Here is a 16434-nt window from a genome sequence, read left to right on the forward strand (position 1 = left end):
ATTTTAAAATAAAAGACAACTTGTTTACGAAGGTTGTTACAAATTCTGAAACAAGGTCAGGATTTAGATCAACACCCGGTGTTTGTAAACTAACAGTCAAGGTCAAACAAATTTCTAAGAAACGTATCACCTCTAGTGAATAAATTCACATTACAATATCATATTATGAAAAAAAATTAAAATTGACAAACAGTTAAATTGAAAACATATATATTAAATCAGATATAATTAAATCAAAGATACATAAGAAAATGACAATATCGATACCAATTATCCGATGTCAATTCTTACATAGGAACATTTAATGCTGTCCACTCTTGAAATATAAGTAAGAAGCATCACTCGTTTATGTTTTAATTACTTATGTTCTTTATAAATAAATAATGCGTCTGTCAATAATGTCCATCTGTCAATTATGTCAACCTGTCAGCTATGTAAATCTGTCAAATATGTTCATTGGAAAGTTGCTTTAAAATTGACTCTAAAAATCAATGGATGCAATTTCAATTTTTGTTTCTTCTAATACGATTATTTTGCATATTTGAAACAGATTTGTATTGAAGATGCCAATGTATGGCGGAGAAGTGACCCAAGTTGGACCAGCTCAGTTCTCCCGCTTAAATGGGGTATATGCTTATAATGCCAGTGAACTACCAGATGGTAAATCTAAAAGCAAACATTCACTTTCCATACCCAATTTATTGCTTATGGCTTCAAATGGCTTCATTTTTCTCCATCAAATGACTTTTCCGTTATTTGTACGGCTAGTTTATTCATTAAGCAACACAACGGTGCTAAATGTGTATAGTCAAGAGCATTATTATGTAAAGTTATACAGTATAATTTTGGTATTTGTTTTTTGACTAAAAACTAAAGCCATACATTATTATTATTATTATTATTATTATTATGTCAAGTCGGCTATAAGTATTATCTGAGTCTCTCTCTCTCTCTCTCTCTCTCTCTCTCTCTATATATATATATATATATATATATATATGTATATGTAGAGAGAGAGAGAGAGAGAGAGAGAGAGATGGAGATGGCTCTCTTTCTAAAAAATTTAGAAGTGAATTAGAGTTAATGTAAAAAGAATGACAATCATCAGTAAAATAAATCAACTGCTTGCACTTTTATTAATATTTGAATAATGCATATTTGTTGGTTAATACGAACATGTTTGCTACATTATGTTCTATGTATCGTTTGAAATCAATGTCATTTTTGGCATTTCTTTATTCAGATATGTTTGATCTAATGGTCTCTTTTCAGGAACGAACCTATGCGACTCTCACACTTGTAGTCACATGTGTGTCCCCGTTTCAAAAATTTCATACCGCTGTCTGTGTCCAGATATAAATTCTACGTTGGAAATTGGGAGTCAGTGCGCAAAAGATAGTGACATTATATTTACTGGTAAGCGGTATTTATTGGGTTTTCTTCGATTCGATATATTGTTATGTATATGTAACTTGTACTGAGATTGAATGTTTCCATAATTGAAAGTAGGAGTTTAGGGTTACCTGATTAATGTCTTTTTTGTAAACAACATATTACATAGCTAATTTATGTCTATGGTTTCAGATTTATTTCAAGATCACTATTACTTGAAGCTACACAAGTTTACTTGGATTTGAGTTCAGAAGATAGCTATTCGCTTGGGAAAACACGGCGTACCTGATGATTGCCACGTTATTTACTAAATTTTCAGCAACAGGGCTGATGTTGTTGACGACGTAGAAATTTCAAGAAATGAACTTTTGATCCTCATTCTGGTTGTTTTATTGTGTCAGTTATTTTTAATTATAAAGGTTTTTATAAACACAATTACTCTTTCCATATCTTAACATCAGTCTTAGTGGAACCGTTATTTCTTTTAGATGATTTAATAATTTTAATTATTCCTTGGAATTACAACAAATTCAATAATAGTTTCTAACTAAATCTCTGTTGTGGGATTACTATGAATTCATTCTAGGATATTCTGGATTATATCATTATGATACATCAAGATTGTTATTGCATTGTCACTATTCCAAGTTATTGGTAAATAAGGACATTCAAGATTGGAATGCATTTGGAACAACACTGGAATTCATTTGGAAAACTCTGTACCTTTGGAATTTCGATAGAACATTTAGAACTATTTGGGATTTAATTCACAATATTGTTAGTTCCATTGAAATTTTCTCTTAATATTCTATGGAAATACATTATTTGTTGTATTTTAATAAATATGTTGGTTCTCGCTCTTCTGTGGTACTTAATTTAAGACTACAGATTCGTAACGATACATATAGCTTATAGGCTGTTACAGTACACATGAAACGAGGGATGTGATCACGGCATACAATGCATACCTACATACTGAACTTACTTAGGCTATGTATTAAGTGGAGGTAGTCGTCAAATATCGCATAAAAACAAATTAACGGGAATATCCATTAGATGTTAAAAATGAGACTGTAACATAATGCAATCTATACTTCTTTTTATTTTGTAACAATTTAGATTTATAGCTGGACTGGTGATAAAATAGAAGAGCTTATGTGGTGGATTTGTGTGTGTCGTTAGTCGTTTGACATGTGACTTCCGTGTTTTCGTTAGAGCAAGTTTGTTACAATATCTCCTCGTAAACTATTTCTGAGATTGCCATGAAACTGTATACACACACCGCAGTCATCGCAAAGTCTAGATTGACCCCGTGTAAAAAGCCTTGTTCAAACATTCATTATGCTCCCCGCGGCTTGAAAAGCTTGTTATCGCTACTCCTCATGTATTGAGGGTCACATACATATCGGGCTTTAACAGAAAGACATCTGATGATGTCAGGTTGGTCCTACAGATCTGGTCAAGCTATTAAATGTACAGTAAACGGTACTCTATGCGACTGAGGACCCAAAGTCGACAGCTACACCTGGCTTTGTATGGAAACTCCAATACAAGAAATCAGCAGGAGTGAGCAAGGGCTGTGTGATCAGCGCAGGGAATCACCATTTCGGGCGCAGTGTGACCTGATGGCCATCCGTTGCATGCTGACCAATCTCCAGACGTTTTAATATTGCCATGCCACATTATTTAGACAGGCCTGTTCGAGAGATTGAAGGTCACTCTGCACAACCTTCTCTTACTTAAATACAACTCACGCGTACGTCATGAAAAGACTCACTCGCCAACACTACCAACAACAAAGCACAGCAGATGCGGATAGCATAACGGAAGCTGAAGACCTGCACGAAGGTGGCTCAGTCACTTTACACCGAGCTGAAGCAGTAGTGGAACTCGGAATCTCCCCGGGCAACGGAGCTGTCCTATTTAGGATCACATTGTAATCTCTGTAACATTAGGAAGGCACTAGAAAAGGTGATTTAGAAAGTCTCCGCTTCGCATTATGTCAGCATACCACGGCGGATTGGGATCCAACCTTGGTGGTCGAAAACCGTACAAGAATACAAGGTGACGCAACTCACAAACGGTGCCTGGAATATTAATAGACATTATAATAGTAGATATACCGATGAATAAAACACGACCTAATTGGTTAAAGATCTGATTATTCATTGTGTGACCTTGAGTGAAATTTGCTTAGCTGGGAAAGAACAAAACTGAAGTAGTAGCCGGCTTTACCCTCTTATAGAGTGGGTAAGTAAAGAAGAGCGACTGGTTTTGGATTTATCATCAAATTACAGCTAGTGAGCAATATCACGATTCTTTCGAAGGGCATGAGTAACAGGTGTATGCAAATGAGACACCGACTGTCTGCAAAACGACATGCAACTGTCATCGGGATATATGTACCCCGATTGGATCAAGGACAAATTGATCGCTAGAGGTGGCACATATTACCAGACATGGCAAGGTGTCTTTGGCGAAAGTGGCTGTGACAACTTTATCGTCAACAAACTCAAACAGAGGATATACGCTGATCACGACCTCCCAATCACAAAATCATTTTCTGCTACCAAACTTATATAAGGCGGATGTAACCGCGCACCAAGCACCCACATCTCACTGATTTTCTCACGGTTAGAAAAGAGAAAAGCATGCTGTCAGAATGCTGGACTGACCACAGGTTCACGCTCTCCAAGCTCGATATCCGGATCCATGTTAGCAAACGACCATAAGGGAAAAAGGGCCCAAAACCCTCGTGGGTCCAAATTTAAACAGGATAATATGAATAGGGCCGTTTTGCTCATGAATTATGCAGCCAACTAGTAATAATTCATAAGAATTCAGAGAATGTCGAGAAATCATAGGCATCTTTCAGAGACTCTGTTTATTCGGCTGCAACCAGTACCGTCGGCCCCATCACACATCATCATCACGACTGGATTGATGATGACGATCCAGACATGCGGCAGCTATTGAAAGGAAAACATTGGCCTCTTTTGAAGAGAACACACCATTGCTTAAGAAGGCGCCCTTCAGCAACATCAATGCAAACTCAGAAAGTGGCAAGATTCTCAATATGTTATGTTACGATGGACATAACACTCGAATGCTATACAGTATCATCAATCATTGAGAAATCAAATAATCGACTGTACTAAGTGGAAATCAAAGTATTAGTTGCTTGCTGATACCTCAACACATACTGAAACTCATAAAACAATTGACCTACTGTCAAATGGTAAAGTAACTAGAACAGACGCGATACCAGCATAAGTCCATTTAGATGGCCATAGACACAAACATTTTTGACGGTCTATGGAAGAGAGTGGCAAAATTTGGTTCCGAGCGAAATGCATCACAATGTTTCGGTAAGTCCAATATTATCTGCTTGCCCCCTTCGTGGATGACGATGAGATATCTAAACCGCTCCTAGTCACTTATGGTGTCAAACAAAATCGCGTGCTGACCTCAGTCCTCTTCAGTATGATGTTTTCTGTAATGCTTACAGATGCATTTTGTGACTGTGACATGGTGATTGACATAAGAAATCAGACCGAGGACAAGCTCCTCAATCTGATCAATCTCACGAGACTACGAGCAAAGACGCAGTTACATGAAGGGACTTTTCGTGATCTCCTATTTGCTGAGGACTGTTGCCTGAATGCTAAATATGTCTGGAATGCAATCGTGTATGGTTTTTTTTTTTTCTCACCTTGTGAGTTTTGGTCTCATAATAAGTATCAAGAATTCGGAAGAGGTGCATCAATATGTTCTAGGATAGCCTTTTGTGACCTAACATAACAGTTAATGGCCAAACCCCTGGTACTAAGAAAAAAGTTCACCTACCTTTTTAATACCAACCGTCACTTCCAGTCAACATAATTTACAAAACCAGCGCCAGAATTTTTGGACAAGTGTGACTTTCGACAGACTACTGGTATGCACAGATAAATTGGTGCGCTCAAGCGTCAGCCTGCCAAAAAACATGAAGGTTAACACAACCATTGTGAAGTTGACCCTGCTGTATGCACGTAAAGCCCGACGGTGTGAACAAGAAAGTGAACACTTTTACATGGACTCTCTGAGGAAAATGATGAGGATAAGGTGGAAAGGCAAGGTCCCAGACACTGAGGTTGTCACATGGCAAGGTATTCAAATATAATCCACATACAGTTGATTACATCACAAATAGGTATGTACATAACCAGTATGTCAGACAAGAGACTACTAAAAGTCTTTTGTTTCGATCTGAAGAAGAGAAAGCGATCTCAGCGAGGTCGGACTACGCTCTACAAAGACTCACTCAAGTCAACCTTGAAACACGTTTACATTGACCCTGACAGAAGAGAAGATCTCTCACATAATAGTTCGTCCTGTCGTATTCTGTTATTCTCATTCGTACTGAATCTACAGCCTATAAGACAATTAGAATTGCAGAGGCAGTACAGAATCGCGAGAAGTAATGATCTCGAAACTACATTACTTCCCTTGTCTATCACAAGCGGCATCTCCAGCGTGCCACAGACAGTTCAGAGCAAACACTGACTTCACCAGCCACTCAGTTGCTCACAGAACCCAAAACAGTTAGTTATATTATAGTCAGTTTCCAACTCACAGGGCAAAGACAAGTTGGCCCTACATGAAAATGGTGCCTATCTGATGGTTATATAGCCAACCGCTGCATGCGGACACGTCAATATAACCGCAACGGCAGTTATCATAAATAAATCTGTTTTTGATCTTTCCCAACAATTGGTAGCCATAGCGACGTAGTTTGTTTTTAATATCAAACGAAAATAGTGTTTCGCAGAAATCTAGTATGGCTGCCACGATGAAGCTATTGAAAATCTTGTCACGACTTCTTCTGTCATATTTTCATCTACTTTTCACCAATCTTGTCTTGCGTATGCGACGAAAGAATGGTGCTGACTTTACATTCAATGTGGTTGCTACAGTGGCTACTTTACAGTCAATGTGGTTGCTACAGTGGCTATTTTACATCCAATATGGTTGTTACAGTGGCTACTTTACATCCAGTATGGTTGCTACAGTGGCTACTTTACATCCAGTATGGTTGCTACAGTGGCTACTTTACATTCAGTATGGTTGCTACAGTGGCTACTTTACATCCAGTATGGTTGCTACAGTGGCTACTTTACATTCAGTATGGTTGCTACAGTGGCTACTTTACATTCAGTATGGTTGCTACAGTGGCTACTTTACAGTCAATGTGGTTGCTACAGTGGCTATTTTACATCCAATACGGTTGTTACAGTGGCTACTTTACATCCAGTATGGTTGCTACAGTGGCTACTTTACATTCAGTATGGTTGCTACAGTGGCTACTTTACATCCAGTATGGTTGCTACAGTGGCTACTTTACATTCAGTATGGTTGCTACAGTGGCTACTTTACATTCACTATGGTTGCTACAGTGGCTACTTTACAGTCAATGTGGTTGCTACAGTGGCTATTTTACATCCAATATGGTTGTTACAGTGGCTACTTTACATCCAGTATAGTTGCTACAGTGGCTACTTTACATTCAGTATGGTTGCTATAGTGGCTACTTTACATCCAGTATGGTTGCTACAGTGGCTACTTTATATTCAGTATGGTTTCTACAGTGGCTACTTTACATTCAGTATGGTTGCTACAGTGGCTATTTTACATCCAGTATGGTTGCTACAGTGGCTACTTTACATCCAATATGGTTGCTACAGTGGCTACTTTACATTCAGTATGGTTGCTACAGTGGCTACTTTATATTCAGTATGGTTGCTACAGTGGCTAAGATGATATTGTATCGCTCAGGGTATCAACACTCAGCATTCAAAAAGCTGAAATGGTTTAATCATATGTTGCCGAAATTTGTTGCTGGCATAGAGCGTCAGACTGTAGTAGTTTTGTTACTTGCATAAAATGTTCTATGATATTTTTGTTCGCTCATGTTATACATGTAATCAAAATTGTCTTGAGAACAACAAAAGTCAATGCTAGTCTTCATGTTAAATTTGTAAACATCATACTCCGCGCCATATATAAGAATATATACATTTGTAAGTTCTATTTAGCAGAAATTATCTTAATGTTTTTTTTTTATGGTTCTAGGAAGCTAAATAGTGTTGTGTCTTCTGTTATTCATTTAAATAAATAGTGCTTGAAGCTTATATCTTGTACGTCTATCGGAGACAAATAAAATAAAAAAGTTCTTAAAAGCTGAGTGAAAAATTCAAAAATTATCCTTTCAAGAAATTGTTTCACTTTTGAAATTTTATATTACAACTTGTAAATGATGTTTCTGACATTCATTCATTACACACGTGTCATCTTCGTTACTGTTAGGCACCTATCAAGAAACTTAGTCCAGCGACACCCACCCACTTTTTACTGACGAATGAATAGCTTACACTATGTATATGTTATGGATGTTTTGTATTCATTGTCATATTATATCGATGCTTTATATTAATCATTATATTAACGAGTTCATGATTTACTGTCATTAAAAAGTGATGTATCTTTAAGAAAATATCGTTTGTTTCAGAGAGTAGAGAACAGCTTGCCTACAAGATTATAAAAAATCAGACAGGTATATTACACAATTGTTAGGCATGCGATAAATATTACACATTTGTCAGGCATGCGATAAATAGTACACATTTGTCTGGCATGCGATACATATTAACATTTTGACAAGCATGCGATAAATATTAAACATTTGTCTGGCATGTGATAAATATTACACATTTGTCTGGCATGCGATACATATTAACATTTGTCAGGCATGCGATAAATTTTATACATTTGTCTGGCATGCGATAAATATTACACATTGTCAGGCATGCGATAAATATTAAACATTTGTCTGGCATGCGATAAATATTAGACATTTGTCTGGCATGCGATCAATATTACACATTTGTTATGCGTGCGATCAATATTACACATTTGTTAGGCATGCGATACATATTAGCATTTGTCAGGCATGCGATAAATATTAGACATTTGTCTGGCATGCGATCAATATTACACATTGTCAGACATGCGATAAATATTAGACATTTGTCTGGCATGCGATCAATATTACACATTGTCAGGCATGCGATAAATATTAGACATTTGTCTGGCATGCGATCAATATTACACAATGTCAGGCATGCGATAAATATTAGACATTTGTCTGGCATGCGATCAATATTACACATTTGTCAGGCATGCGATACATATTACACATCTGTTTAAGTTAGTTCTTATATTAAAATACAAAGTGTTAATTTTAAACTTCTTACTATTCCTTTCTCAAATGTATTTAGTACTTTAAAATATTATACTTGGTTGGCATTATTCTAATATTCATCTTCGAAAATAAAAGATAAGAGCTTTTGCTGTTATTCGTAATATGTATTGTTTCTCTCGGAAAATGCGAAGATGGTCAGAAGATTGCCTCCTCATCTTCTAATCCATGTGCCCTTCCCCGTCCCTCCCCGACTATCCTGTATCACTACTACTTGCTGTATTATTCTTTTTCTCATTCACATCTGTAAAAGGCAGGGATAGATAAATAGATAGATAGATAGATAGATAGATAGATAGAAGATAGATAGACAGACAGATAGATAGATAGATAGACAGAAGATAGATAGATAGATAGATAGATAGAAGATAGATAAATAGATAGATAGATAGATACATACATACATACATACATACATACATACATACATGTAAGACAGACAGACAGACCAGACAAGACAAGACATACATACATACATACATACATACATACATACATACATACATACATACATACATAGATCGTTACAAAAGTAAAGGCACCTCTGTCGCTTTTACAAAACAAAAAACACGTTTCGCTATGTTACAAAGCTAACTGCACATGTGTCGCTATTACGAAACTAAAGGTACATGCAATGTTGTGTTAGATAGCTAAATGCAAATGTGTTGATGTATTACAGAACTAAACTCATACGTATCGCTACTACAAAACTAAAGGCACATGTGTCACTGTGTTACAAAACTAAAGGCACATGTGTCACTGTGTTACAAAACTAAAGGCACATATGTCACTGTGTTACAAAACTAAAGGCACGTACGTCGCTGCAAACGTTGCAGTGCTGCATGACTTTTCATAACTAAACCTACCAATACTTTTACAACGATTTCTTCTTGAATATCTTGCCGTTTAAAATTACGAATGTACAAAAGTAACTCGCTCAAAATTTTGCAATTCATTCATTTACGGTTCCATTTTGTTTTCAGATTCTAAAACCGGTTTTATCGTCGGAATAGTTGTACTTGCTCTGACAACCGTAGCCGTTTTAGCCGTGGGAATAATTTACGTATACAGACGGTAATAACTATATGTATTATTTTATATCCCTACTTCCTTTCCTCCAACGAACATCTGAGATGTCAGCGTTATTTTTTTCACATGCGACATTTTCAAAGGGACACACGGAGATTGCCTTAATTTTGAATGATATTTAATACAGTTCTTACAAATCGCTAGGAATTTAATTAATCGGATTTTCTCTTTTCGTATTGATTATGTGTTTTTCCATAACTTAAGATAATTTGTACCCTTTACCGTATTATAGAAAGATTAGGCGAATTATGTCGAACACATTGTTTTTATACTTGTGCATACAATAAATAAACTTTGTTTCAAGAATATATTTCTCACGCCATGTTCAAACTGTTTGATCATCTCTTCAAAAGGAGCCAAACGTTAACCACTAACAGGCATCCATCAGATAAAAAAAAAATAACCATTTATTAAATTAAATTAAATCTGTCATTTTCCATTTTCACGAAGGTCTTTAACAAGGCGACGTACACTTTAATTTTATATGATGGATATGGCATTTGTATTTAGATACGTTTTCACAGAGCTTGTAACTTGCTCCTGCCCTGTGAGTTATAAGTATGGCTTCAGAACTTCATTGTGTTACCTAATAGTTAGCCATCAGTTGGAACGGATTTATAAATGCATTTACTTTCGATGTAATCATTGATTGTTTCTTATCTTTTTTTTTTTGAAAATGGTAAATCTCCTTTGCCGGAATAAAGTGAGAAAGTAGGGACCGATTTAATGTCAGTCTGAGGACTTAAAACTGTCAGATTGTATAGACGTAATAAACAACGTGACCTGAATCGACTGAGTATGTATGATATCTTGCCCACATTTTCCGTTTCTATAACACCCTTAAAAGCAAGAAACATTACAAATTGAGCTATAAAAGTACTTTGTGCATTAATACATTTCTATTTCAACAGATATCATTCAACAACCATCCGTCATGGCAAGTTAGTTCAAGAGTCTAGAGTGGATTCCTTTTACCGGCTTACATTTCCAGACACAACCAAGGATGATACTAATTTTGACTCCGGCATAGAGAATCCGTCATTCGACTTCGCCATTGATTCCGGAACTAACTATGGACCAATATCTGGTCTTCCATCTCACCATTGATAGCATCGAAGGAAATAAGAAGGATGCATTACGACCGCAAATGAAGACTAATCAATATTGCTGGAAAGAGAACTAAATTGCACTTACCACAGAATTTATTCTGTCATTTGAGGATCAAAGTAAAACGTGTATTTCACTCTTTGATAGCAGTGCAATTATAGGAAATAGACTTGGCCTCAAAGTGGTAGAAAATACGGACGCAGATGTTGTTATGCCGCATAATATATGCTAGATTATGATGTCTGGTGTATCATATATGAATATTGGTGTGGTATGTTGTGTCGTACAAAGATTCAATTTTACATTACTTAAGAACAATTTTAAGCCAGTCAGAGATAAGAGTATTAAGCAGAGATGGCAAATATTCGACTGAACATTTAACACTGTTCATGTGTGTGTGTGTGGTTTTTTTTCTTCTTTCGAACAGCGGTAACTAAGAAATAAAACATCTGTATTAGGTTTATGTTAGAGATTTCATGAACATAGGATGAAAGATATATAGATCAATAAATTCTGCCTTAACATACTAGTCACTGATGATATATGTATTGGCTTATAGCTACTGTCAGACAACCTCTACAGTTCCTTCCCTTCCTGTTGCTATTTATAAACAAAATACCCAAATCTAAATGTTGATTTGGATTTAAACCTTTCCACGAATGACATTAAGAGGTATGCTTATTCGTCAATCCCAGCGTTATTGTCATTGTCATTATTTCATGTTTCACTTTTCCAACATACGCAGTCAATGAAAAGTATCAAATTTTATATTTAATATTTTTGTTATCTCTGAGATCAAAATGAATAGGGTATGTCCTGTAAAGGCACAGTTTAGAAATTAATATCATTTTGTCATGTATTTTTTTCTCCTAGAACTAATTATATGTTACACGCAAACTTTAGTGGCAGATCTTGCAGTAAATATATGCTTACATTATCATTATTATTGGGAAACTATTTGGATGTAATATAATAAGAGACAAAGATACAGTCGCCACTGTATCCAAATAGACATTTGTCTGTTTATTTTGTATAAATTATTGATGTATTGCATGCTTTTCAAGGCTGAAAACGTCTGAAATGTTTCAACTGACTTATTGGTCTAACAGTACTTTTTGAAAATGGTTCATGTGCAAGCGTATTTTCGTCTTTGATAACATTGTTTAATTACACTTTGATATCTCAAATGACAGGATGCGGGATGTTACTTACAGAGATTCGTGACAACAAGTCACGAAGATATTAAAAATTCTTAACACGGGCATACGTGTATTCGTTTGCTGAATGTTGCCTTTACATTTTGAGTTGATTTTGGCCCGTAAATAGTTGCCTTTTTGAAACAAATATAAACATTGTTTTTCTTCAAAAAAGAGCGCGTTTTGGATAAGTTAATTCCTTCTTATCAATTTCACACCACATCTGCCAATAATACAGTTTGTACTAGGTTGGGATTTCTCGAACAGAATTTTAGGCAATCAAATTGGTTAAAGGTGTACTCTGACTTAAAATTACCAATAAGTTGCCTAAAGTACGATTTAACTTTGAAACATGCATTGTTGAACTTGGGCGAAGTATTTGTTCTTGAAAAACGTTTAGTGTAATAATTATTGGAACATTAATCTATTTCATGGAAGTGGATGTACAGAATTCAAGAGAACCTTTATCAAGATGAGTAGTCCTGCAGAAAGTTTATGCAAAACTGAGATTAGAGTTTCTCGATGTGTTAAACATCACTTAGATATAGTTTTTAACATGTACAACGCACAACAGCATTTGTACGAGCACTTCTATAGCACATCCAATACCAATGATGAAGAAACGTGCTTTTATGTTTTACATCAAAGTCTATTAAAGTCTCTTATATAGGTGCGAAATAGACTTTATTGCTTAATTTATTGTCGTGACAGATGTATACATTGCTCTGACATACATTTCGCTGTTATCGGGTCTAAATTGGCAAGTTAATACCATAGGCTGGTATCAAGTCTAAACTGGGAAGCCAATGCCATACCATGGTATCCGGTTTAAATTGGCAAACCGATACCAATAGCTGTAACCCGATCTAATATAGCAAGCTAATACCATAGGCTGATAGCTGGTCTGAAATGGCAAGGCAATACCATAGACTGATAACTGGTTTAAAATAGCAAGCCAATTATCATAGGCTGAGTCAAGGTCTAAAATAGCAAGTTAATACCGTAGGCTGATACCCGGTCTGAAATGGCAAGCCAGTACCATAGGCTGGTAATAAATGCAATCCGTACATCATGCAATCATGCTATCAATTCAGTTCTGAATGCTGCTGATATTTTAAAATAACATATTATGTACGCTGTAAGCAAAAGCGTTGGTGTATATAGTTTTAAATTTTATCTTTACCAAACCTTACCAAAACTACATGTACGTTATGTTTTTAGGAAACAATAAACAATCTATTATACCTTTTGTTATCGGTTTGGCGATATAAAGTTTTGTATACGGTTATCAGACATAGAAAAAAAACTCCACAGATTGCCTATAATTAATGAAAACATTGAGAACATAAAATCGTTCTGAAGTTAGTCTTTATTATGTAACATTAAAATGAAAATGAAAGCATGACTTACTTTGAATTACACTGCCATAATTGTGAACAAATTTCTTACATCGCCTATTTTAATTAATAGCGCAAGAACAGAGATTACCACTTCTCCGTTTTTATTTACAAAATTGAAAATTTTCCTTGCCACACTTACCCTGTACGAAAAAGTAATGTTAGGGTAAATTGAATGTGTCTGTATTATCATTGTCCATCGTTACAACTGCGGTGTAAGACAATACGTGAATAGGTCTATCGACGATTTAGAAAAGCTCAAGACCCCAGAGTCATTACATACTTCACATAATGCGCGTCTTGGGACTGGTCATCACTCTCTTTGAAGTAAGATCTGACCTGTGTTGGAGGAGCTTGGCGATTCGTCTGCTAAATATAGTCACTCTAATTTAATTTTATATGAAGCAAATCATCCATTTATTTCAAGGAAAATATCCACGGTGATAAATATCACCAGAAACTGTCACACCACTCCTCCATTGTACTTAATATCTACAAACCTGTCACACCACTCATCCATTGTACCTAATATCTACAAAACTGTCACACCACTCCTCCATTGTACCTAACATATACAAGTCTGTCACACCACCCCTCCATTGTACCTAATATCTACAAAACTGTCACAACACTCCTCATTGTACCTAATATCTACAAGCCTGTCACACCACTCCTCCATTGTACCTAATATCTACAAGTCTGTCACACCACTCCTCCATTGTACCTAACCTATACAAGTCTGTCACACCACCCCTCCATTGTACCTAATATCTACAAAACTGTCACAACACTCCTCATTGTACCTAATATCTAGAAGTCTGTCACACCACTCCTCCACTGTACCTAATATCTACAAGTCTGTCACACCACTCCTACATTGTACCTAATATATACAAGTCTGTCACACCACTCCTCCATTGTACCTAATATCTACATTTCTGTTTCTAAACAGTTAGTTATATGTTTGGAATATTTACATGCTAAATAGTTTACTAGTGAAGTTGGAATTTATTGATCGTTCAGTAGGCAAAAATATCTTTTATTCAATAAATTTCTAATAATTTTAATGTCTCTTGTTTTTTGCTGTGTTTTTGTTTCTCTGCTGTTTTTGCTTCTTTTTTATTTCGTTTTCCACTGAGCGTATTTGTTTTATCGGATTAGAGACTATTTTTAAATATCCCAGTTTAGACTGTGAAAGTATTATATTATAATTCTGCTTAACATTTAGCATGACCCAAAAGGTAAAATGCAAGTGGGCAAGTCTAAGATGGTTAATAACATCTATTTATTGGCAGTGCAAGAATAAACAGCCAAGTTTGAAACACAGATTATTAAGAATAACATAAGGTTATATAGCATTCTGGCCATGGCAGTCAACTGAAGAGGTTATCAACGGTTCGCTAATAAAACGTCGTTCACAGACACTAATCATAATATAGTTTAAAAAAACAGAGTGACCGGAATAATGGTTTTGACATACATTCAGTGAATATAAATGTTTCTTATTGAACTGGTTTTACGTATTTTCGTAACAATCTATCGGTAAAAACGTACGCTTTTCTCGAGTTAAATGTAAACTTATTCATGTATTATGCAGGTTTGAAAAATCCCCACCCCCCAATCTGTGTTGATATTGATGTTTGATATGTTTGTTTGATGTCACCTTTTTCTTAAAATATGCAATTTTGCTGCATGCAAATTTTTATAGAACAAACCTGCATACAATTTAGACAGATGCCGGTAATTGTTAACAGTCATATCTAGCGTCAAATTCAAAATATCCACAGGAGAAATGCTTGTGCTATTCCACGTGGGTTTACAAGTCATCGAACATGATTTGGTCCGAAAAAATAACTCTTTGGCCGACTTTAGCTTCACAGCCGCAAAAAATATCGATAAGGGAATAAAATGTAGACCGATGTGTGCAACAAAACTGTCTGCAGATTTTTGCGTGAGTAGTGAATGGGGCCAGCCTAGGGACAATGGGACTTAGCATTAAAAACACCCCTGGGCCACTCTAGGGACAATGGAAATTTAACATGGAGAAAAACGCTGGGCCACTCTAGGGACAATGGGAATTTAACATAGAGTTTGGGCTTGTCTAGGGACAAGGGGAATTGAACATGGGAATAGAGTTTGGGTTTGTCTAGGGACAAGGGGAATTGAATATGGGATTTTTTTTTTTTTAAAGTTTTTTTAAATTTAAATTTAAATTTAAATTTAAAAAAGGGTAGGCAATGGAAAGGGTATCTCTTTTCGAGAAATATGGCTGGCCCTGAAAAGGACCTTTGGGTTTATGTTAATGTATCCATTAACATAAAGGGCACCGCATTGGTCTTCTTCTTGTCCTTAGACTGCGTTTCACTGTAGGACCGTAAATCAGGACTCTTTTGAGGCATCCTTGTCTTTCTACGTAGATCCTAGGTATCCACAGACTGGTGTTTGTCCTGTGGACAACGGTCCACTTGGATCGGACATACATGGGTATGTCCGTCCGGAACATCATGGAAGACACAAGCGTAGAAGATTGCACATCGGTCCACATCTTGAAGCGACGAGAACAAGTGAATCAATGCACTGAACTGCGTTTATTTATAGGTAGAGGTAGGATTGAAACGGATTGAGTTCATTCACCAATCCAAACACGCGTTACAAAATTCAGTCAGCCCGCATCCAATCCGAAGAGATTAGTCTGTGACGTCAGTTGGTCTATATAGATTCGTTAGCGCTTGTGTGCAGTCAATCTATGCGACAGTGATTCAACATGACGGAAATTCAGAAAACGATCCATTGGGGTGCACCAACAGGGGAGACCGCCCAAGGGAACCCGGACTTACTTTCAGAAGAGGTACATTGGGATTTTGTGGATTTTCTTACCTCGCAAGAATTTGTTCCGGAACCTTCGTCATTACCGCAAGTGGAGAATTTTAGACAGAGACAGAAAGAAGAATTGGAG

The 16434-nt window shown here is 36.2% G+C and overlaps 1 protein-coding gene across 1 annotated transcript in view; it reads left to right on the forward strand.

The window, feature by feature from the left end:
* LOC149799225 (low-density lipoprotein receptor-related protein 6-like) overlaps positions 1-14545 on the forward strand; it is an 88729-nt gene extending 74184 nt beyond the window's left edge. The window contains exons 16-20 of the mRNA XM_089958496.1: positions 551-660; positions 1273-1416; positions 7940-7984; positions 9673-9763; positions 10690-14545. Coding sequence (XP_089814622.1) covers positions 551-660; positions 1273-1416; positions 7940-7984; positions 9673-9763; positions 10690-10885 — 586 coding nt within the window. The 3' untranslated portion in view covers positions 10886-14545. The remainder of the gene's footprint in view (positions 1-550; positions 661-1272; positions 1417-7939; positions 7985-9672; positions 9764-10689) is intronic.
* Positions 14546-16434: the final 1889 nt, after the last annotated feature.

This window comes from Sinohyriopsis cumingii, chromosome 5 (assembly GCF_028554795.1).
Source record: "Sinohyriopsis cumingii isolate HCF-2022 chromosome 5, ASM2855479v2, whole genome shotgun sequence".
NCBI classification, from domain to species: domain Eukaryota; kingdom Metazoa; phylum Mollusca; class Bivalvia; order Unionida; family Unionidae; genus Sinohyriopsis; species Sinohyriopsis cumingii.